The sequence below is a fragment of the Pagrus major genome, chromosome 10 (assembly GCF_040436345.1).
Source record: "Pagrus major chromosome 10, Pma_NU_1.0".
Taxonomy (NCBI): domain Eukaryota; kingdom Metazoa; phylum Chordata; class Actinopteri; order Spariformes; family Sparidae; genus Pagrus; species Pagrus major.
This window is the reverse complement of record NC_133224.1, coordinates 12,821,326-12,845,531: the sequence shown is the minus strand read 5'-3', so window position 1 is coordinate 12,845,531 and position 24,206 is coordinate 12,821,326. Positions and strand designations below refer to the sequence as shown.

At 44.7% G+C, this 24,206-nt stretch overlaps 1 protein-coding gene and 1 pseudogene across 1 annotated transcript; one reads left to right on the top strand and one right to left on the bottom strand.

Moving 5' to 3' along the window:
- Positions 1–354: 354 nt before the first annotated feature.
- LOC141003325 (cilia- and flagella-associated protein 20-like) lies at positions 355–5,091 on the bottom strand (annotated as a pseudogene).
- Positions 5,092–19,552: 14,461 nt separating this feature from the next.
- LOC141003324 (zinc finger BED domain-containing protein 5-like) lies at positions 19,553–21,470 on the top strand. The gene is made up of 4 exons (XM_073474649.1): positions 19,553–20,122; positions 20,169–20,582; positions 20,993–21,235; positions 21,324–21,470. The coding sequence occupies exons 1-4, from the start codon at positions 19,553–19,555 to the stop codon at positions 21,468–21,470; spliced, it is 1,374 nt and encodes a 457-aa protein (XP_073330750.1).
- The last annotated feature ends 2,736 nt before the right edge of the window (positions 21,471–24,206 follow it).

The window sequence follows — 24,206 nt, the reverse complement described above, 5'->3', positions numbered from 1 at the left end:
TTCTTTTCCTTCCCTGGGCGCCGGATGGTTTCAGTCTTTTGGACATTTTGGTTCCGCTACGGTATCAATAAATCTCTCTCTTGGTCTTTGGGTCACGGTCCGGTCAGATTCAGGCAGCTCGCCTCTCGACCCCGCCCCCCCACCCTCACAGAGGGCAGGTACAGTGCAATGAGCCAGGAACCCAGAAGAAAGGCCTCTCCATTATTTAATAGGCTTTGCTATGAAGTTATGTTGCTGTGGGCTTATATAATATTTCGAAATAATATTAGTAATAGCACTGGTAAAAAATAGTATTTTTTTTTTTTTTTTTTTTTCTCCCCGCGTTTGCGGCGCCCCCCATGGATGACGGCTCCCTTAGCATTCGCCTATACTGCCTATGCCCAGGACCGGCCCTGTAATGATGTGTGTGCGTGGATGTGTGTGTTTCACCTTGGCTTTCTGCTTCTGGACAGGCAGGCGGAGTTTAAACTCTGCTGGAGCTCATCCTCGGAGTACAGTCTGTCTGAGAAATACACTCTCCTAATTCGACAGTTAGCGTGGATCTGAGAGGAAAACAGCAGGTCATACATTAGCAACTGAAAGAGAATACAGTCAGAGTTGTAGCTGGTTTCTAATCTGTCTCTGTGCACTGACCTGTACACGCAGCGTCTCAACGTAATTGGTTCCATAGGCCCTCCTGGTGAAGTCCGACAGGTCGAACTGAAGCTGGTTCCAGCCATCGTCCAGCTTCATTGGCATGGTGCAGAGCAACGGATCCACTCGCGTCGTGCTTCGGTAGGTACTCAACCAAAACCGCCGGAGAATGTTTTTATCATCTAGCACCTGAAAGTTTAAAGATGGGAGAATATGTCCACTTTACTTGTTTATACCACCAATACATGGAACAGGTCGGTATCTGTGAGAGTGAATATACCCTACCTCGACTTCAAAGGTGAAATCCTTCTTCAGGTTCTTGACGACCATAACAAGAATGGGAAGACTGATGCCCAGTGTCTTCTTGGGGTCTGCAGGACATGTTATGTCGATGGTACTACAGAGACGAGAAGAGATGAGGGTGCTTTAATGAGTTGCCCTGAGCTGAAGAATCAGTTAAACAGACAACAAACTCACCAGACGTTTGCCCCCTCGACAGAGGAGGATTAAGGTAGTCATGGGCCCCTAGGCTATTTTTTATGTGGGCCCCCCCTTATGCATCATGCTCTCACAGAAAAAATGTAATTTAGCACCATGTGTAACAGTGCAGGAGAATATTTGGCAAACATGATCCACACACACTCTCCAGTAAGCACACATTTATTGTAACAGCCTTTATCGTAACAAAAATACAACAGAAAGGCAAGCTTTACAAGCTTTAAGGTTTCAGACAACATCTGCTGCAACAGCACAGACTACCCTGTTTTATAGCAAAGGCACAAATCAAACTGGAGCCGAGAAACAAATTCAACAGAAGCATTAACACAGCAGCAGAGAACCTACAGGTGTGTGTGTGTGCGTGTGTGTGTGTGTGTGTGTGTGTGGTGACCTCTCACATCTGAAAATTCCTTCACAATAAGTGTCTTATCCTAATCGTATATACAAATTTACAGCACATTTCTGTTTCATGAGACTCCATTTGTCCTAGAGCAAAGATAATCTGAACAAAAAGATAAAAAATTTACTTCCAATTTTCTTCATATTTCTTGCAGAAATAAGCCTTTACTCGTGTGGAAGAATTGTTTTGGTGCTTAGCAAAGTCTTGGCATCACAATATCAGTGGAATATTTGAATGAAATATTAGATAAATGTAAAACAATTATCTCAAATGAAATGGTTTTGGAGTAGAATTGAAAAAAGCTTCTTCAAACTCTGCTTGGTAAAACTATTCATGCACCAAAAGCTGTGGTGGTTGCCCAGTGAAACCATGATTATCTTCAGATAAACTGAAGGGTTTGTGATTAATTTACCTTCACAGGGCTCTCTTCCTTGCTTTCCTAGCTGAGAAGTCTTTGATGAGGCTGGTAAATTCCAGTTTTCTGAGAACTTCACTCTCAATGGACATCAGAGACAGATGATTGAGTCTGTTTTGGGCCATTGTGGATCTCAGTTCATTTTTCACAAGTCCAAGTTTTGAGAACGAACGCTCCCCACTGGCATTGGTAACAGGTAAAGTCAAAAAGAGTCTCAGTGCTATATCAACATTTGGAAACACAGCCTGTAGTCTCCCTCCTCTTACAAGACTCAGCAGTGACCTAGCTGAGGTGTCCTCCTGTCCCTTAATTAATTCTCTGAATTGTTCAATTTCATCCACAAAATCTTCTTCCAGATCACCTGGATATTTCCTCTGGAGATCAGCCGCTGCTGAACGGAAGTCTTGTATAGAGATGGATGGAATGTTGTTCAAAAATCCAAATGTGTGCTGAACATGTGTGTAGGAGTGATACCTCCGATCCATTTCTGCAAGAAGACGATCTATGGTAGCAATGAACACTGTCGCTCTGAACCTGTCACAGCCCGACTGCTCACAGTCCGGTTCAGTTGACTCATCTGCTTGTTTTTTCCTTCTTCTGTGTCTCCCTGTGTCCGCTGTATATTGTCTGGACACTTTCGGAGACATGTTTTTTGCGTCACTCTCAAAGTTGTCAAAATTATTCCGTAGGTTGGCCACATAATCCCTCAATGAGCTGATCAAATCGACAGCATTAATATAAATCCAGTTCCACAGTTTGCAATGCAGTACTGGTCTTATGGAAGCGTTGTAGTATGTTGTTCCACATGTTGCACAGGAACGCATTCTCTAGTTTTTCCATTTTTCTGTAGAGTGCCCTTGCTTCATTTCGAGTTGTAAGATTTTGGCTCGAGTCATCACTTAACATCTGAAGGGAGTCTTGGATCCTGGCATAGTTCTGTTGCAGTGCTTTTGTCGCTTGTGCGTGTGCTGACCATCTCGTGTCAGACAGACTTTTTAAAGTTTCTATCCTCTGGTTGTCATTGGGCTGTAAACCCGCTGTAATAACTTGCCAGCGGGATGTGGATTTGGAGGAAAAATTAAAAAGTGTTTGTACAAAGTTAAAAAATTCCTCCGTCTCGATGCAGCAGTTAACACTGTTAACCCCGACTAAATTAAGTGTGTGCGCAGCGCACGGTACCCACTCGGCCAAAGGGTTAATCTGTTTGATACGTGACTGCAGGCCAGTGTAAATGCTGGACATGTTGGCAGCATTGTCGTAGCATTGGCCTCTGCAGTCATTTATATCAATGCCCATTTCCTGCAAAACACCAAGAACAGCCTGGCAGAGTGACTCTGCTGAGTGACTCTGCTGAGTGACTCTGAATGGGTAGAAACTTCAAAAAGCGCTCCTCGATCCTGCCATCAGGTGACACATATCTCATGATGAATGTCAACTGATCTATGTGGGTCACATCTGGCGTGGAATCGACACTTATTGCAAAGCACTTTGCCACTTTTATTTGCCTGATTATCTCTGCAAGTACCTGCTCCCCCATCAGCTCAATAAACTCCAGACATGTTGTTGAAGACAAATAGGAAGGTGTTCCCTTACCAGCATTGCCATATTTTTCAATATGGGCTTTCAGGAATGGGTCGAACTCAGCTATGACTTCCAGCACTCCCATAAAATTCCCATTATCAGGTTGTCCAAAAGTTTCACTGTGTCCTCTGAATGGTAGTCCTTGCTCCGCCAAAAACTTAACCACTGCAACCACCCTCTTTAAGACCTCCGTCCAGTATTCACACTCACTGTCAAATTGTTTCTTCAGTTCTGTATCAATGCATCCAGCATCAGCACAGCGTGTAACATAGGCAACCATGGCCTTTTTGTGGCTCTTCGATCCTTTGTGTTGAACGAGGTGCACGGCTGCATTCTTCCAGTCACTGTAGCCCGCTGTGAAAGCGGACTGACGATCACTGTCACCAAATAATTTACATCCGAAACAAAATATGGATCCTTTTGAAGGGGAATACAGTAACCATTCTCTTGCAACATTTTCGCCATTTGCCAGCTTTCTTGTGAACAAAGTTTTAGAAAAGTATCTTTTTTGATGTTTGTGTTGTCGTTCAGATGCAGCCACATCTGCATCTTTGTTCTGGCATATTTCAGGCCCCATTTTAATCCAGTATTTCCTCATATCTTCATCAATTTTCTCCCAGCACGCAGGATCCGAGCTCCAGGTAATATTAGCAGGATTGCCGGCGTCTTGTGCACTCTCTGCAGCAACAGGTGATGCACTCACAGAGGGATTAGCGGAGGCTGGCATTTTGTGGCTAACTCCTGGGACACTGGAGGTCAAAGCCGATGTGTCCGCTGGCTCTGCAGTGGATGTGCCCGCTCTCTCACCCTCCTCGCTAGCTTGAGAAGATGACGAGCCGCGGTGGTCGCGGTCAACGTCCTCCACCTCCGCATCTTCTTGACCCAGACAACCAGCAGCCTTAAAATATCCCGTTAATTTGGGAATCTTTGCTAATAGTTCTCTGTCCCTTTTTTCTTTCTCCCGCTGCACTTTTCTCTTCTGTGCCCCGCTGGGTTTTTTGTCAGACATTTTGCCGCTGCAAAATTTTGGTTGACAGGTAAGGGCCGGTGATATAGGTAGGTCAAATCGAATCGATGAGCTCGATTGGATGAGGTGACCCATGTCTGCCCAATCAGTGCTGTTTTGTTTGTTTATTACCCCACGGACCAATAGAGGTCAATGAATTTTTCAATTAAAGTGTATTTAAATTTCTAAAAAATAATCTGACCAATTCAAGGACCCCTCCACACGTGGGCCCCCTAGGCTGCAGCCTAGGGAAGCCTATGCATTAATCCGCGTCTGCCCCTCGACCTCCAACACCTGGGAGCGGATGTCATTGTCTGTGACTCTCTGGATGTGACCATTCCTCGCCTGTGTACACACAGAAAATTATGTATATAAAGGCTGCGCAGTCAATGGAAATATAGTTAGTTAGCTTTAGCACGACCAGCTAAGGAAGCTTCATAAGCTTCATAGCATCCACTCTGAATCGCTGCTTACCTTTTCATCCCATATCTGAAGCGGTTTGCTGCCGATGCTGTAGAAAATAGACAAGAATCCACGATGAAATGTGTTTTTAAACATCTTCTCTGAGTAATGTTAGTCCACGATCGCTTTACACATGTGTTTAGTACAATGTAGAGGTTAGCAACAGATTTAGTTCGTAAACACTGTTTACGAACTAAAGCTGTGTCCAAATTCAGGGGCTGCATCCTTCGAAGGGCGCATTCGAAGGCCAGTTACGTCACAACGCTGCGCGAAGGCTGTCCAAATTCGAAGGCTCCTCCAAATGCAGCCCACAAATGCAGCCTTCTTTTCCCTCTTTCTGGAGGACGCACCGCTACTATCCTTCGCGGCCTCCCATATCCCAAGATCCTTTGCGCGCCGCTGCTCAGTCCCGGGAAAAGAGAACAATGGCGACATCAAGTGGCACGGACATGATATATAAATGTAAGTAATGGGTTTATACTCGGTTTTTACTCATTTGAACATCCAACGCCAGATATGGTAAACTTCAGATGTAACTTAAAACCTCCAAATTTTAACTTTCAGTTAAAATACGTGACGCTGGTAATGCATTAGCATACGGCATAAGTAAGGCCGGCAGAAGTAAGGCCTTAAAAGCCTTCACTTTCAAAATGTTAGACGTTCAGGTTGACTTATTATTAATATCTTATTGTGACGAGATTTTATTTTTACTTCGTGTACATAAATGGACCAAGATGAACAAATTTAGATTAGGCTGTGATCCCTGCTTTATTTCCAAACTGTAAAACTGTAAAGTCTAGTTAAACGTTTGGATTGAATGAAGAGCTAAGTTTAGGATCATCATCATCATCAATTATAATAATAATTATTATTATATTTTTGCTGTATCAGAACCCTTTTGTCTGTTGACATAACACAACACGTGTTTTACATGTCATTTTGTTTTAGGGAGCAAGGAGCAAACAGAGGAATTCATTCGGCTCAGAAGTCAGAACGACCACCTTTTTACAGGGGCGAAGCACTCCGCTGCTGTTGGGTGGAGGTAAGGCAATAATAAATTGCCCATTTGTCAGTGTCCTGATGTCACTTTTTTGTAAATCTTTGCATCCCTGTGTTAATGTGATCATGTGTTGACCTTTTCTCTTGCTTCTCTCTGTGTTTAGAATAATTATAGAAAAAATGGGCCTGCAGGGGAAGGTCGAGCCCCTGCAGGCAAAAAAGAAATGGGATAATTTAAAGAAAAAATATAAGGTAGGTGCAGGTGTGAATGATGATGTGGAAACTACATTTTATTTGTTTTACCATACAATTTAATAAATACTTTGCTGAAAATTGCTGACGTGATTGATTTCCACTGCCTTAGGATTGCAAATATCCAGCGAGTGGAGAGGGGGTCGGCGGGAAGCCAACCGCTGCCACTTGGCCCTGGTTTGTCCTCATGGACGAAGTGTTGGGACAGAGGCCGTCCATTGCCCCCCCGTCCTGATTGCCTCGTTGCCTGAGGACACACCAGGGCCAAGTGGAGTGGTTGAGCAGGAGGAGGATGAAGATGAGGAGGAGAGTCAGCCTGGGCAACGCAGAAAGAGGAGGAGGGAGGATGACCTACTAACCCTAGTAAGGGAGGACATGAGGCTGCAGAGGGAGGCAGAAGAGAGGAGTAGTGCCAGGATGGACCGGTTGCTCTCGCTCCTTGAGCGCTTGGCTGAGCGCTGATTTTTTCTTTTCTTTGATTTTTTATTCTGTTCATTTGTTCTAATTGTTCAATGTTCTAATTGTTTGTTATTTATTTTATTAATTAAATATTGTCATTTTTCACACGTTGTCTATTCCATTTAGTATTCACAAGGTTTTTAAAACATCAAACCTTTCTTTCACTTTCTGTCCCATATTGCACCTTCAGCATACTAAATATAGTTGTTATTCGCCAATGGGTTAATGTTTATTTTGTAATGTTGATACAGAAATGAATGTACACGATAGATTCGAAACAAAACAGACTTTAATGCAACAAACATAAAAACATTAAACATTAATCGGCACTGGCCAACAAATATCTCATTTTGAGTGAGAGGGAATAGTCTGTCAAGGCAGTGTGGCACACAGGCACACTTCCAACAAAATCTCCTCACTGAGCAGGAGTCCCTGGCAGTGCTGCTGGGTTGGATGGGATGCCACAATAAAGACCCTGGTGTCAGTGGGACATCATCTGGGGTGGTATTCAGGGTGTTTGGGGGGTGTAGTCTCCACTGTCCACCGCATCATCCATCAACAGGGTTTGCAGGGCTGACTCGATCGACGGCTGCCATGTCACTAAGAATTTTTTAAGAAAGAGGAAAGAATTATGATTTCATAATGTGAGCATAATAATAATAAAGACTTACAACAAACAAATCTATCAACCAAACACTTTAAATTGGAATATGCCTTTAAGATTATTTTACTTGCCAACTAAAGATAGTCGTGGTCAGGGATCACCTCCTCCAGGGCAGACACCTCCGCAGACAGCTGGTCCCGCCATGGAGCACCACTGGCTGCCTCCAACATCCCCTCCCCCTCATCCTCCGGCATGACGTCCTGCAGCTCATCCTCTGGGGGCATGATGTCACCTGCCCCCAGGCAGATGTTGTGCAGGACCGCACAAGCTGTTATGACCTGAAATGAAAAAAAATATTCATTAATTTTCATTTACTCTGCTTCAGTACTCAAAGAAACAAAAAAAGACTCCTGTTGTGTTATGACGTACCTGAGGCACAAAGGTGTGGTGCACCTCCAGCGCTTGCAGGAAGATGGACCTGAACCTGGTCTTCATCATTCCAAAGGCACGCTCAATGATAGAGCGTGCCCTGGAATGATGGACATTAAAGCGCTGGGGTCCCACACCTTGTACAGGCCGCTTGTAGGGAGTGATGAGGGGGAGGGGATGTTGGAGGCACGGGTACCCGCCGTCTGCGAGGATGAAGTGCCCTGGAGGAGGGTAGATAGCCTGCCTGTACAGTGGGCTGTGCCGGAGTACTCTGGAGTCGTGCACCGACCCCGGCCAGCCCACGTACGTGTCCATGAAGCGGCCCTGATGGTCACATACTGCCTGCAGGATGATGGAGGAGAACAGTTTTCTGTTCTTGTAGCAGTGACCATCAGGGCCGCTTGGTGGCTTGATCCTCACATGGCAGCCGTCGATCGCTCCAGCAGCTTTTAAAAAAGCTCTATGTCTTGCCAGCCCTGCAAACCCCCGAGTTACTGCAGCCAGGTCTTCAGCTGTCTTTGGGAGGTGGATGACCTTGTGGCGAATGGCCACCACCTCCCCAGTAACTCGGTGGACGATCCAGTGGACGGTGGAGCGAGGCATCCCAAACACCCTTGAGACCACCCTGTATGACGCCCCACTCGCCAGCCAGAAGAGGAACACCAAGGTCTCTATTGTGGCACCCCATCCGTGTCTCCGATCCTGCTGGAGAAGGTTCAGCAGCACTGCCAGGGACTCTCTGCTCAGCCGGAAATCCTGCCTGGTGTCCCCGTCCTCGAAAAACCTGTCGAGGACGGGAACAGCCAGGTTGACCCTGCAGTACAGGGGTCTGGTCTGGATTGGGAAGGGAGAGGCAGAACAGGAGAAGAAAAATGGTTAATTAGACAATAGCTACATAATTTTAGTTAATAAGATAATTCTAGTTCATTTTAGAGCTTTGGTAGATAATACTAAATCTGTTTATCAATCCACTTATCAGTCTATCTTCTCAATCTGGTTTTGATGATTCATGACAAAATATTTAATATTAAATTAAGCTCAGGGTTCTTTAACTATTAATCAATTGTCAAGTATTTCACAGTTTATATGTCTAGCATTAACGTAATGTATTGGTATGTTAATGACCCCAAACTGTTAGCTAGCTAATAATGATAATAATAACATTACTATGGGTTCAAATAACAGGTTTACCTCTCCACGTTCCTCTCTCAGCCAGAGATACACCAGCCGCCGGCGGCGCCGACGGAGCCGACGGACCCGCATCACCTCTTCCTCCAGCATGAGGAAGATTAAAAAGATTAAAACATCTAAAGCCAACATCTTCGTCTCCAACTCTTCTGTCTGCCAAATTATCTGTCTTTCGCGGGCCTGGGCTGCAGAAATCGTGACGTAAGGGTAAGGGCGGGAACATCTGGTGACGCAACCAGGAAATACTCCGAAGGCTAGACCGTCCAATTTAACAACAGTTGACGCGGCCGTCGAAGGACTCTCCAAAGGACCCGGCCTTCGGAGTCCACAAAGGCTGGGTCCTTCGAAGGATGCAGCCCCTGAATTTGGACACAGCTTAAATCTGTTGCTAACCTCTTCATTATTTCTGTTGCTAAGGAACGGAATATTTAAGCGGTTCCATGCTGGTTGTTAAGCAGTGACACAGCTTGTATTTCACGAAGACCTGCCCCCTACTAAGCTTCTGATTGACAGAGTTGATCCAACTTCCAAAATATCCTAGAAGTAATTTAGGACTTATGCCCAGCGCTGACAATCAAGCCAGCCCAAAGCACTAGTTTTACTCATGAAGTCCTCTAACCAAAATATTGAATATATCTCAGCTTCCTCCTATATATCAGAACTCCTTCCCCCCACTAAATCCCACTAAAGTGTCAAGTGGGACATCCTTCCTCTCTGTCTCCAGCACTTTAAACAAGGCGGACCAGGATAGATCTGACAAAGGTTTCAAATATTTGAACAAGCCAAGAAAGTTTTAATCAAACATTAACCAGCCACTCTGTAAAATGACATCAACTTTCTCTCTATACTCTCTATTATTTGCCCCCTTTCTCTTCTCTAATTGAGTCAGATATTTACACAGATACAAACAGAGTACTTTCAGTGACCCTTTTAGTGTGGGACCACCCCGGAGACAGCTTTAAATAAACTTTATTGAAAAACCCACTTGAATGAAATAGTCTTTTACAACGTCTCCTTCCTTTTGTATCTCTTAGACATGACAGTTTGTGCCATAGCATCAGCCAGCTCTTAATTTTTGCGGTCTATTTTGCCACTTACTCAACTGCTGTTTTAGATCCTGTTATTCCCAATTACCTTCAGTGTGGGTATATGTCTATTTTTTCCTGACTCCCCTTTTGTTGCCTGTTTTGACTGCTTATCTGTTGCCAACCTTTGCCTGCATCAACAACCAAATAAACCAAGCTTTTAACTTATGCGCCTTACCAGGGAACTATGCTTTTGGGTCCAAAATTTGTTTACATGCTGTTTTTCCATTTTCCTTCAACTGTATTCCATCCATCTGTTTCAAATATTTGACAGAGAAAGAAAAAGAGACAGGGATAAAGCAGAAATACAGAGGGTGAGGAGGGAGTGATCATGGAGTGATCATGAAGGTTGGTAAAATAAGAGGAAGAGAGCCAGAGAGGTGGAAGAAGATGAAGCTCCAAGGAGACCAGAGAAAGAGTCTTTTTACTGTATTTCTATTCTGATTTGTGTTCATTCCTGGGCTGTAGCTCAGTGGGACAGAGGGGTGACATGATGAGGAGATGAGTAGGAGGTCCAGCTGCGTGATTGTCAACTCCGGTCCCGCCCAGAGAGGTTCGCATCCCAACTCCTTTCTACTCATGGTCTTCTGTCTGATGACCAACGACTGAAAGAACAATAGAAGGGAAGAAAGAAGAAGAAGTAACTTTTGGGATATAAACATCAAACCTTTAGGAAGTTAGCGGTGGATCTACTTTCGGGAAGACTTTCGCACTTTGACTGGCACTTGCAGCCATAGCGACCTTAGTTAGAGCGGCCAAGGAGGTAGGTTCAAAAACAGAGAGACCTTGTTCTACAGAGCTATGTATATTGACAACAGAGTCTGATCCCCCAGCAAAAGTCTGGGTTACTCTGCATTTGATGTCCTCCACTCTATTATTAAAATATTCCATAAAATCCTGTGCTGTGAGGGCAGTGCTGATGACTAGCTGTCGATCTTGCGTCAACTTAGAAACAGTGTCAAATAACAGCTTTGGGTTGTGCTTGTTAATTAAAAATCAGATTAGAATAGTAGGCTGCCTTCGTGGCTTAACAAGTCCTCGTTTAGCCAGGGCATGGGATTTTTCTGAGAGCACTTCCGAGACTTTGCTGGAGCCACCAAATCCAACAATCCCTGGAGTGCACTATTAAAGTTTTCAGTAAGACTGTCCACTGAGAGGGATTGGGTGAAGACTGAGTTAACTGTCGACGGCAGTCTAAGGTTAAGATCATTCAGGACCCCAGGTCCTATATAACAAGACAACCTCATATTTGGGGATGTTTTTTAAGAGGAAAATAGATTAAGGATCGTAATATCAAAAAGTAACACTGAGTGATCTAAAATTGGCAAGACAGAAAATTCATTCATTGACACAGACAACCCATAGCCTAGAACCAGACCTGAAGTGTGTCCATGCTGATGTGTTGGTCCAGAAACAAACTGTATGAGATCAAAATACTCAATAACATTTAAGAAGTCTTTAACCAGAGGCGTTGTTGCAACAAATGTGAATATTGAAGTCACCAACGATCAGTATCTTCTCGTAATGTTATATAAATCTGGATAAAAAGTCAGCAAATTCCGGGATGAACTGATCGTTGTACTTCGGTGGACGGTAAATCACAGCAATTAGAACAACAGATGGTATGTTTATCGTGAAAAAAGCTGCAATTCAAAACTAGTGAAATGATCACAATAATAAATTAATTTGCATTTAAAACTATTATTAAAAAATGAGGCAATTCCCCCACCTCTACCAGTCAGCCTAGGAGAGCTGAAAAGCTACAGTCAGGAGGACAAAGTTCCAGCAGGGGTGCAACTTCCCCATCACGCAACCACGTCTCAGTTATAAACATTAAATCTAAGGCATGAGAGTAACAGAAGTCACGAAGGACAAAAGTTTTGTTGGATAGTGACCGGGTGTTTAGGAGAGCCATTTTGATTTTGGCCTCTTCATCAGCCAACGCAGGTTTTCAATATGCACACCACCACTCCCACATCACCTCCAGTTTTTTGGTTTGTAGAGTCTGGGTTTAATCAATGTTGAAATATTTAAGGGTTCTTTAGTTAACACAGGAGGGTGTGAGATAGAGCGGTGTGTGAGCATGTGGCTATTTGCTCGGTCAGCTTCTCCAATGGAGTAAAGAAGTTGGACAGCGGGATGGGATCATCGTCATCATCTTCTGAGTCCGGAGTAAATAAGGGGAGAGATACCCGTCTCGTCTTCCTAGCAAAGGTCGCCCAGGAGGGAGAATGAACGGCCGATGTGCCTGGAACAGCCACGTTGGTCAAGCTGGAAGCGTCCTGCTGCAGTGCATCCATCCGGGCAAGACGCAGGGATTGCCACTGTAAGACATCATCCAGGAGACCCTCAATGGAGCGGGGACGGCCTTCCATTCTGAAACACCTCCATTGCGAAACCCCTCCATTGCGAAACACCCCCACTCCGAAACACCGCTGTCCCGAATCCGACTTTCAACTTCCAATTACTTCCCAATAGGGTTAGGGTTAGGGTTAGGGGTTCACCAATAGCCTTTTCGGAATAGCGGGGTCTTTAGAAAAAATGGGAAACCCCGCCATTATGAAGAATGGAAGTCTATTTTTGGAACAGCAGGGTTTCGGAAAGGCGGGGTGTAACCCAATAGAGCGTAGTTCGGACCTCAGGCCGGACAGCTCAGGCTCCGCCAGGGTGAGTGGAGGCATGCTCGGGAGAGAGAAACAAACAACTGACAGTACACAGTTCTATGTGTAGGAGGGAATAGTAGCCACCTAGCCGGTGGTGGCAGGAAGTCTGAGGCAGTTGATGTTACTTACACGCAAGGGCTCCAAAGTTGGAGCCCACTGCGATGACCAGGTGTATGACTTAGGTAAATGAAAGGTGCGTTGGCAAGCAGCAAAACTTACCGACACGAGTCCACTTGCGGTGGAGAGACCTCGGTTTACGTCCGTGGGGTGTTGGTCTTTTTGAAACCAGTTAGCCTCCAGGCTAACTTTGTGGGTAGTCAAATCACAGTTTGCCCTCCGCAAGAGCCCAAAATTCCAAGTAGCTAAAGTAAGCTTTGCCTTTTACGGATTTTGCCTGTTTTTCTTTGTGTGAAGTGCTCACTCCCCAGTTAACTGCAGCCTTACTGCTTACTCGACTCACATGCCCCAGACTTCTCATCAGCATGAGGGTGAGTCGATAATGACTGAATTTCGTTCTAGAGTGAACTATTCCTTTAACAGATAGGAGCTCATCCGTCTCTGGTAAATTTATGAGGAAAGGAAAGACGTTTTGGCCAAAAGCAGTTGGGTCTGTCATGACACTTGTAACATTAAGCTGAATAGCTGTGATTTAGGGAAATCTACTCAGTGCTCTACCTTGTTCTAGATGAAGAAAAAAATCACCAGGTCCATCTTAAAATTGGGAAAAAAAAAGAAAGGGTTAAATTTCATTGAAATCCTTCAAATGCTCAATCATGTTTTATTATTGTTGCCATGAAGATTTAGCCGCTTTTCAGTTAAAAATAAAAATACTTTGCTAACTGTGTTTAGTGAGATGTCTGTTTCTGTCTTACATAAACTTTATGTAGGACACACTCAGCTGAACACACTTTTGCTGGAAGGCTTTTTGCTATAATTTGGACAGAAAGTCAAGATGACACTCGACTGTAAAAGCATAAAAATTCATGCTTGACCTTGGAAATAGTCCTCTGGCAAAACAATCGAACCACTATTTCTAAGGTCAGGAATGAACTATGATACTTAAAGCAGTCTTTTTTAACATTAAATAGTCATGACTCAATAAACAGTGATTCAATTACATTTGGGGGAAAACACAACCTTCGTTGCATGATCTGATATCTCTGAGGTGTTGTTGGAACATCATAATTAATGTTGCTCCAGGACAATATTGCAACTGACCAGTCACTTTTTTGTAATGTCATAGCTTTGTGACATGGAGAAAAAGACTGGAAAAGTGTGCACATGGAGAAGTTATCCTTTCAAAAGGGTTTATTTTAAATGTGCAATATGTAAGAATTTTAGTTTAAATGTTCAAAAAGTGTAAAATGATGTAGTTTAGAAGTTATGTCAAACACTTGTATTGGGTTGCAGAGATACCTATTGAAGTAAGAATGCTAACCATTTTGCCCATAGCTACTTTGGACCTCAACTCCCCCAGTGCTCATGGCAACGGACGGTAGCTACAGTTGGCAGGACTTAAAAGTTACTTGGTTGTTATGCTGCCCCCTATTTGTTTGGAGTCTAACTTCGACAAGTGGCTTATTCTCACATATTGCACCTTTGCCCCAACCAAACAGTAACATAAAACTGAAAAGAAACTAAACTAATAAATGAAATAAAAAGTATGAAAACTATACAACTTTCAGGACCAATTTTAACATAATCTTATTTTCCACCATTTTTCTCCCCTCACATCCAGAGCACCTTTAAAATCCCTCCTCTATTTTTAGCCTATTGTATAGATAGGCCTATGTTCACATTAAAACCTCTTGAGAGTGAACAGCATCTGCACGTTGAGGATTTCAACCCCTCTCCTTTAAACAGGATGTGTCACATTCGTCAAATTTATGTGATTTGCTCAAGACGAACGTATATCAGGGGTGTGTTAAAGCAACACTAGGTAGTTTTTCGACCTTAAAATAATGTTTCAAAAGTCAGTTAAGTGATAGAAAAACGGTTAATAGGATGAATGGTGACGTCTCTGCAGCCTGAGGGGGGTCGCGCCGGCAGCAACTGCACTGTGTAACTTTCCAGAGCGGGTAGGAACCTATCTGACGTAAAGGCGTATAGTGCGACCTGCTTTACGGCATACGTCACGCGTTTATTCGTCGGTGGATTTAGCCAGCAGCTACTTGGATTTTTCGTAAACCAACGCCATGGTGGAGCCAGCTAAAAAAGCCAAGAAGGTATTGTCTGAGGAGGCGAAGAAAAGAAAAAGAGAAAGTGATAGAACAGAGCCCGGACACGGATAAATATTGGACCAGCTTACACTCGGTGGCGCGAGCTGAGTAAGAAATGGGTTTCAAGACTGATGGCGACCTAGCCTTGATGCTACTGGATTTGTAAGTCATAAATTACATATATACATATTTATTATCTTACCGACTTTTACTTTGAGATAATTTGTTGTTACGTGGTGTTCATTAGGGCACTATTTGTCCACAGTTTATAACCGTAGTAAAGCCGGAAGATAATCTAATGCTGTCCGTTTCGATAGCTTGCACGTTTTCATGTAGTGACTGTAAACGATGACTCACTTACTAAAACACTATGAACATCTTGTCTTGAAAAGTTGCAGATTCCTTAGTTCATGCAGATAATCAACGTAATTGTTGAACAGTGTGGTCGGAAGGTAACGTTAGGCTATTGTTGTTATCGGTAACGTTAGCATGCTACTTACTGTTGTCGTACCGAGTTGGTTGTAGTTATTACACCAAACACAACGTCAACTTGCGATTGTATTTAGTAACTCCGGAAAACAGTTATATTTTCAGATGTTACTAAACACATTCACGCCCAAGCATCATGTTTTGGAAGTAACTTAGTCGGTGCAATCACTATAACCAACTCGGTATGAGAATAATTCTAGCATGCTAATGTGCTGTGCAGCCTATATGCTAACAAACTACCAACTTCTGTCTCTGAATCTAGCTTGTTGTTGGCACTCGATTGAGGTTTTTCATAGCCTCTCTTGCTCCATACTTCTCCAGACTTTCCTGGGCTCGCCTCTTCTCAACCAGCTGGGGGTAGTAATGAGTCCAGACTACCTAGTGTTGCTTTTAAATAGCAGCACCCGCTGACATAGTTCATTAAATAATGTGCACCGTGTTTAGAGTAACACACAAGGTCACATACTGAACTTTTAAAAAAGTGTCATGTTTCTTCTAGAGAGCATATGAAGATGGATTCAGTCGTCTCCACAGTCAGACAGGACGTTGTTTATAAGACGAGGATTTCTAAAGTCTCTCTCTCTGGATTAACTTCTGCTGATGTTGATCTGGCAACACCGAGCAACCATTCCTGGGCAAGTTACGTGCTGAACTTGTCACGTGTGCAAAAGAAGTGATTGACTACAAGCGAGGTGACTACCGTGAGTTTGTGCAGCTGTGTCTTGTGTTTCTGGATGCAGATGGTGCAGTGACCTTCCAACGTCCGGGAGCACTCCAAAAAGGCACGATAGATGGACCAGCTGCTCTACCAAGGTATATACAGGAATCCTGAAGCTAATTTTAATACCTTTTTAAGACTTTTTCAAGACCATCCCAATATTTTTTAATACCTCACCGCCACTTCAATATGTAACCATTTACATCAGTGACACTTTTAACTTAACTGTTTTAGTTTGTGATAGACTACAGACCACTAAGACCGCTATGATACAACAGAATTCAAAATGGGCTGGGATGATAACTCAAGGGCAAAGTTTATTAAAAACAAAAACATTGCTCCATTATCAAAAAACAAAACACTTAGCTCTCCAGTGGCTAAGCTAATGAGTTGACAAGCCGTTACCGTGTCAATACACAGACAACAAGGATCAATAACCGAGCTCCGAGCCGGTTAAACAACAGGTAAGTTACAGCTGCAGGTGATCATGTGTAAAAAAACAAACAATTTAGTTTATAATCAGTGTGAATACAGCTGTGACAACGCGCAATCAGGACAGGCATGACATGTGTCTCAGCTCATTTGATTTCGGCAATGTCTGAATCGGGAAACATGGCCCTGAAAACGTCAGCCAAGTTTTCGTTACTGTTCAGCGAGTGGTGTTTCTCCGCTGTGTGGAGACACCACAACACCTCCGCACGCAGCGTTGCCGTGCCGCCCAGCGCCACCCTGATGTCGGCAGAAAACGAGGAGGTGGAGTGAGCCGAGGTCGTAGCCGTATCTCTCGGTTCAGGTGCGGCTGCCGGTGGTAGTGCGACGGCACTAGGTTGTGGTGGTGCACAGAAAGCAGCAATGGAGAGCTCTCGGCGGTTAGCAGCAGCTTTGTGGCTAGCACAACACATGTGGGACCTTAATGCCTGAATTCCCATAGACACGATGTTAATCCTCTTCTTGCACATTCTACAATATGCCTCCTTGGTATTCCCTTCCACTGGCTGCAGCCATTCTTTAAAGTCCGGCATGTCAAGCCAGGACTCCGCAAACTTGCACTTCCCCATGACCGTTCACCAAGCCTTCTCTTTCGTTTTTTCGCGCCGAGAGCGTCATGTAACAATAGGTGCGTTCGTAATATGCACTGGGAGTGCCAGAGCGTACTTTGTGAATTACCGAGTGCACTCTGGCGCTCTCGGAGACAATTTACGAACGCACCCAATAGCGTAGTTTTTTATGTACCGGTTCATCTTTGTTTTTTAAGGAAACGAATACATTTTTTACACGTTTACGATGTTTTTAGGACCCAAACTCTTGGACAGTGAATTCAGAAAAAATACCTTAAAAATTTAAGACTTCGTAAAGTCGTGAAAAGACTTTTTTAATACTTTTTAAGGGTCTTAATTTTCCCAAAATTGATTTATCACCTTTTAATACTTTTTAAGACACCGCGGATACCCTGTCTACACTCTCAAGCTGGCCTTGATGGAGCAGCACATCACATTGCTTCCCCAGGGCACAATCACCACACGGCAGCAGGTGGCGAAGATTCGAGCATTTTCCAACTTCATCACACACATCTATGCAAAGTGGTGGCTGACCTGCGAGAAAGCTGTAGATGCTGCCTGGAATGACCTCACACTCTACCACCACCTGCAGGCATACAAGGCTGTAGATGAGGGCATTGCAGCATCAGCGATCAAGGCACTAGAGAGGCATCGCTGGTACCTGACAGGTGAGATGCTACCCCTGGCTCTCTTCAGCAGCAAGGTGCCCATTGATGACAAGCGTGCACTTGCCAGTGCGATCTTGGAGCACAAGCCAGCTGATCTCCCCATGCACGTCCCCCAGCAGCGCTTTGGCAAGCCAAAGTTCCCCACCCTCTTGCCAACCACCAGCTTGGCCGACCTTGCCAATACAGATTGCTGGTTTGGGATGCACCAGCTGCACATTGATCCAGCATTTCTGTCTCTCGATGTGAAGGAATGGGCCACCAATGCTGCGTTCAAAAAAAGTGAGGTCAATGTACATGCAATGAACGTGGTCAATGACTGTGCCGAGCGTGGCGTCAAGCTCACATCCGACTTTGTCGCAGTGGCCAGGAAGGAGCAGCACCTGCAGAATGTGCTGCAGGCAGTTGAACATGACCGCAGCCAACAGCCAAACCTTCACTGCTGCAAACGCAAGCTAATCCCTGAATAAGAGGGTTACTCTTGGGTGGCAGGTGGGGAGACATATCTGGGGGGAGACGCACTGGCTAGGTTCAGAGTTCAGGTTCCATTTCCTCTCTCTCTTTCCCTGTTGATCTTGCTCAGTGGAGCGGATTCTGGCACAGGCTGAGCAATTAAGTTTGAAGTTTAGTTAATGTCAGCTCTTATCATTAGGCCCTGTGAGTTGCCAGTGAGTTAGCCACTAGAGATGGTTTGTTCTTTTAAGTGTGTTAGTATTGCCCTTGTGTTTAACAATAAATTCAGTTAAACTTTATATGTGTGTCCGACATCTATCACTGCTGCACAAAACTCAGGGAAAGGCCACGTGAACATGTCCCATTGACCTCCATTCATTTTGTCTATAGGACAAATGAATGGAGAATCTTGAAAGTTGCCCAAAGGGCAAACAAACTTATTTTACTTTGATAATCCTATAGAATAGGGTTTCTCAACGGGGGCGGTACTGCCCCCCAGGGGGCGTTCTAAACATTGTGGGGGGCGCTGGGAGCATGAGGGCTGAGAGGGGGGCGCTCAGGCACGAATGGGGGGTGCCACAACTTGGCTTGTACAAAGTTCATTTGAACTCTACATTTTAAACTTTTATGGTTTTCCAACTTTTTTAGTGCAAATAACCGACCTAAATAATCTACTTTATGGGTGTTTCAATAAATTCTACTGAGCTACATGTTATGAGATCGGTGTGTGTCCTTTTAAGAGCGAGAGCAGTGTGTGGTGTGTGTGTGGTCGAGAGAGGTGAGCGAGCGAGAGTAGAAGCGGTCTCCATAGTAACGCCCGTAAACAAACTACAGCAGCAGGGAAACCCCGGGAAATCCCGGGAAACCTCTTGGAGACCCCTTTCCGACACTTGGCTACTTTTGACAGCTGTCACCTCGAGCCCATCTAATGGTTCGCGGGCTAACACTTCAATAACCAATGAAAACGTACACAAGCACGATTAGGCCTACGTAATCACATTTAATCACAATCCATTTACATTACAATCAAACATGGCGGAAAATAAGAAGTGCCGGCAGTACAATGCAAATTACATAAATTATGGATTTATTCCATCACCGACGAATGTACATCTGCTGATGTGCCTGCTATGTGAGCAGGTTTTCTCGAATGAGGCAATGAAGCCGTCGCGATTACAGGAGCATCTGTCAAAAAAACATCCTGACAAGGCATCAAAAGACTTGGCCTACTTCCAGTCAGAGGGATCAGCATTCAAGGCGCCCTACGATCAACACCATGTTCGCTCGGAGCGCCAACCAAACAGAGAGCGGGTTGGTGGCATCTTATAATATAGCTCTGCTAATTGCAAAGGCCGGCTTACCGTTCACTGTAGGGGAGTCTCTAGTTGTTCCCGCAATAAAGGAGGCTATCTCCACCGTCATGCAACGCGACCCTGCGCCAGTCACCAAGGCCATCCTGCTCAGCAACGACAGTGTGGCCCGGCGCATACGGGAGATGTCCATGGACACTGAGCAACAGCTGTGTGCTATGTTGCGCGGCTGTCGCTTTAGTGTCCAGCTGGATGAGACCACCACGGCCGACAACAACGTTCTCCTGATGGCCTATGTCCGTTATGTGTCAGGGAGGGATCTGCTTGAAGATTTCCTGTTCGGGGAATACCTGGCCACAGACACGCGAGGGGAAACCATCTTCGCTGCCCTGACGGAGTTCCTGCGGGAGAGGGACATCCCAGTGACGAACATCATCGCCTGCGCCACGGATGGAGCGCCAGCTATGGTCGGCAGATACTGGGGATTCGCCACCCTCCTCAAGCAGCAAGTCCCCCAGGTGTTGACAGTGCACTGCGTACTGCACCGTCACAACCAAAAAAATGTCCCCGTCACTCCATCAGTCCCTGGATGTTGCGGTCAAGGTGATCAACAAAATAAAAGCCCATGCGCTTAATGATCGGCTCTTCAGACAGCTGTGTGGGGAAAATGATGAGGCCTTTAAGCGCCTGCTGCTCCACACAGAGGTGTGCTGGCTGTCAAAGGGCAACTGCTTGGCCAGGCTGTGCGAGCTTTTCCCTTCAGCTATTGAATTTCTCGACCAGGCAGACGCAACCTTGAAGTGGTCCTGTCGTCATGACATTTTTTACCTCTCCGACTTCTTCGGGAAGATGAATGAGGTCACATTGAAGCTCCAGGGGGATGGGATGATGCTGGTCCACTCCAAGGCCACCATCTGCAGCTTCCTTGCAAAACTGGAGCTCTACCAACAGAACCTGGGGAGGCGACAATTAATTCACTTTCCGCAGTTAGCCAAGGTAGGTTTTTTAATTAAGGCCTGTTCATACTATGCAAGAAGAAAGAAATGTGTGATTGGTCAGAATTTGGAAATATTAGGCATTTCATATTTCATACTAGAGGTTGGACTGCCACCTCCGTTGCCTCTTTCTTTCCATCTCCTCCGCAATCGCGCATAATAAGCTAATTCAAACGTGTTGTTCTCCTCCTCCTCAATCAACGCAAAACTTGCCATCTCCGCTAAGGGGATTCCCATAGCGCGCGTTACGTGTACTGCAGTGGGCGTTGCGTATGAGGGACTCCCAGGAGTTTCTCCTGAAGTAGCTAGCCTATGAAATGCCCTGACCATGAGTATGAACAGGCCTTTAGACTATGTTTTATCTCTGCTCTCATGATAAAATGAAATAATAGTTTTACTGTGCCTGTTCAGGTGTTGGATGAGCTGATGGATAGTCACCTGCTGCTCTACACCGACCACTTGAAGGCAGTCAAGGCCGACATGGCGATTCGGTTCAGGGGTCTCAAGCAGTCGGATGTGCCTGACTGGGTGATGGAGCCATGTCGAGCAGATGCTGTCAGCTGTGAGCCCGAAATCCAGGAGAGCCTCATTGATCTCCAGAACGACGAAGAGGCAAAAGCAACGTTCCGGACCTCTGGTTGGCGTGCGATGTGGGTAACGCAAGGTCAGCCTTTTCCCCCCTTTGTGGGAGAGGGTCCATCTCCTGCTCCTCGCTTTCCCCACGTCGTATCTCGTCGAACAGGGATTCAGCCAAGCTCTCCACATGCAGACGAAATACCGCAACCGTTTGAACCTGGTTAGCTCTGGCGCTCTCAGACTGAAACTAACATCCCAGTGTCCAGACGTGAAAAAGCTGGCAGCAGTCCACCAAGCACAGGGCTCTCACTAGGTTGCTTTGAAAATAAATAAAGCGTGTACAGTCCTATATAGTTCCCTTCTTTAAAATAGCCTTTTTTAAAATTCTTATTTTCCTTGGTTCATGTCAGCATCTCAGTCCTCAGGCAATGACCATTGCTTTTCAAATGTTTAATAAGCCTCGAGCGCATTAATTAACGCACGAGCGATTTCTGTTTTTTTATTGGTTCATTCACAGTTGTTCACGTGAAGTGTGCATGTTGTTGGCATCTCTGACTACATTAGCCCACTAAAACTCATTTTCAACAAATTCTGCTGTGGTGGTATTTTTCTTCCCAAGTTCCACGTTGCTTAATACACCTGGGTTTATTTTCAAATGTTGTGATATTGTGAAGTGATATGAACGTTAACCACTTCTATTCAGACTCAATATGCAATTCATTCATCATCCTCAAAGGCTGTGTGGCCTTTCTCTCAGTAGAAACACCAGTTTGACTTAAATTCTATCTCACAGCTCTTTGCAGAAAGATCCTAGCAACTCAAGAGCTCAGGGTCCCATTACAACTAAAATAACATTTCCATGTTGTTTACCAGTTTCTCCAGGCATAGTGTTGAGTTATATACAAACATGACCTACTGTATGTGTCAAAAACATACATTTTGGAGGCAATGTTCAAATTAAAATCCATGCTTTCATTTCCTATACAATGGTCAGATTTGCTCAACAGCACATCATGTTGTCGGGGGCATAAATACACCTCCAATCCAATAAAAACAGGAACTTTAAAGCAAACGAATGGCTTCTCTCATCATACAAAACCCGATGTCAATTGAGGTCCTCCGGTCTTAACACACTGTTTACTACAAGAACATGTCAAACACCAGAACATATAGTAGATTTGCCCCCCCCCCCCAAAAAAGACATTAGCTGGAGGAAACCCGGCGGCATGGAAGGAGTTTGTTCCTTTCCTCGAACATACTTCATGTGCTTGGTCGATTTGGCATGAGAGTCTAACGTAGGGTTTTTCAACGGGGATCATGGTATGGTTAGGGGGGCGTTTGTTTAAAAAATGTTGAGAACCACTGGTCTAACGCCTTCACTCCCATTGTTACGAGTTGAATCCTCTTCTTGCACATGGTGCAGTAGTTCTTAAAAAACGTTGTCTACCACAGGTTTTAACCAATGACGGAAAGAAATTTTATCCATCCACGCTTCATTAAATTTACATATCCCCATATTCCCAGCATGAATTAAGTAGCCAGCTAATGTTAAAACAACTGCTTGCCTTGTTGTTTGTGGTCTGCGTCAGTGCTGTGGTGCTGTAGCCGGAGATCCTCAGTGACGTGTTCTGAGCAATTTCTCCGGGGCTGCGTTGCGTTCGCAATTATTGGTTCCGCCCATACAGTCTACGGTTCCGCCGTAGACTGTATGTAAATAATAGTGGTTGACAAATGAAACTTTTGACGAAAAATGCGATACGGAGAAGTTAAATACAGCACAAAATGTAAGACCCAGATATCAAAATTCAAGACTTTTTCAAGTCTTTTTAAGGTATTATTTCCAAATTCATAAATTCAATGCTTTTAAGACCCCGCGGGAACCCTGTGTGGTAGACCCAGAGACACCACCTTTGGTTGGAACTGGTGACTGTACTTCGGTAATATACGTAGGAGACCACTCTTCTCCGAAGGTTTTGGGGTTGCATTGTCCAGATCCTGATAACATTTTTCTATGGCTGCTCTAGACACATCTGCTTTTTTCCCTGATGGACCTGAACTGACCCGTTTGTTCAGTACACCACAGTGCATTTTAGCAGGATTTGAGAAATCGATTCCCAATCCCTCCTCAAACAGAGCTTTGCCTGGTTTCACAGGAGGCTGTCCCCACTGTCGTGGCCCATCGGTGCAGCTTCTGTCTTGCAGGTGTTTCACAGCGGAGTCTAGAGCATACAGCAGAGCTGTGATGTGGGAGCAGACCTCTCCAAGGCCTGCTTTACATGTGCAGTGGCCGCAGACAACATTTCCATCCTTCTTCACAGAGACCCATGGTTTCAGCTGGGTCGCAGACAGAGCCTGACTATGATGGTCCTGAAATTACAGAGAGTGCAGGGACTGTTTTAGTTTATTTATTTATTTATTTATCTATTTATCTATGTATTTATTATGCATATTAATGAACACTGGATATACATGAATATTCAGTGTAAATACACAGACTTAGCACTGATGCTAAATTTCATTCGTAGTCCTCAAAACATAAAACAGTTAACAATGATTGCAGAATTACCCAGATTGGACATGATTACATGATTAAATGATTGCCCAACGATTATATGATTTCACATACAATAACACACGCTCAGACTAAACATGATTACAGTTAATTACCCAACTGAACATCAACACACAGGCCATAAACATACAGCTACACACACCACCACCAGCACTTGTCAGGACTTAATGGCAGCAGCGGCTAATTAATGCTAAGTGTTTTTGCAGAAATTCGTACTGTATTAATTGAAATTTAGTTCTCACAGCGTTATCAAAGCTACACCATGTCTTACCTTCGCCATGATCAGGTACATCCCTCTGCCGTGATCATTATAGCACCGCGCTTCGGCGACCCAACCCGCTACGAAGAACTGGTAGGCATCCAGGCTTTTATATGCCTTGAGATCAGCTCCAGTGTATGGGGACACCAGGGGCGGTTCTAGGGGTGGGGCCACAGGGGCATTGTCCCCATCTGAAATCTTATTGGCCCCCTGAGGTG

Coding starts and splice junctions, on each gene's coding strand:
- LOC141003324 (XM_073474649.1), top strand. CDS start 19,553: ATGTTCGCTCGGAGCGCCAACCAAACAGAGAGCGGGTTGGTGGCATCT. Junction 20,123..20,168: donor AGGTGTTGACAGTGCACTGC/GTACTGCACCGT, acceptor TCACTCCATCAG/TCCCTGGATGTTGCGGTCAA. Junction 21,236..21,323: donor CTGGTTGGCGTGCGATGTGG/GTAACGCAAGGT, acceptor CTCGTCGAACAG/GGATTCAGCCAAGCTCTCCA.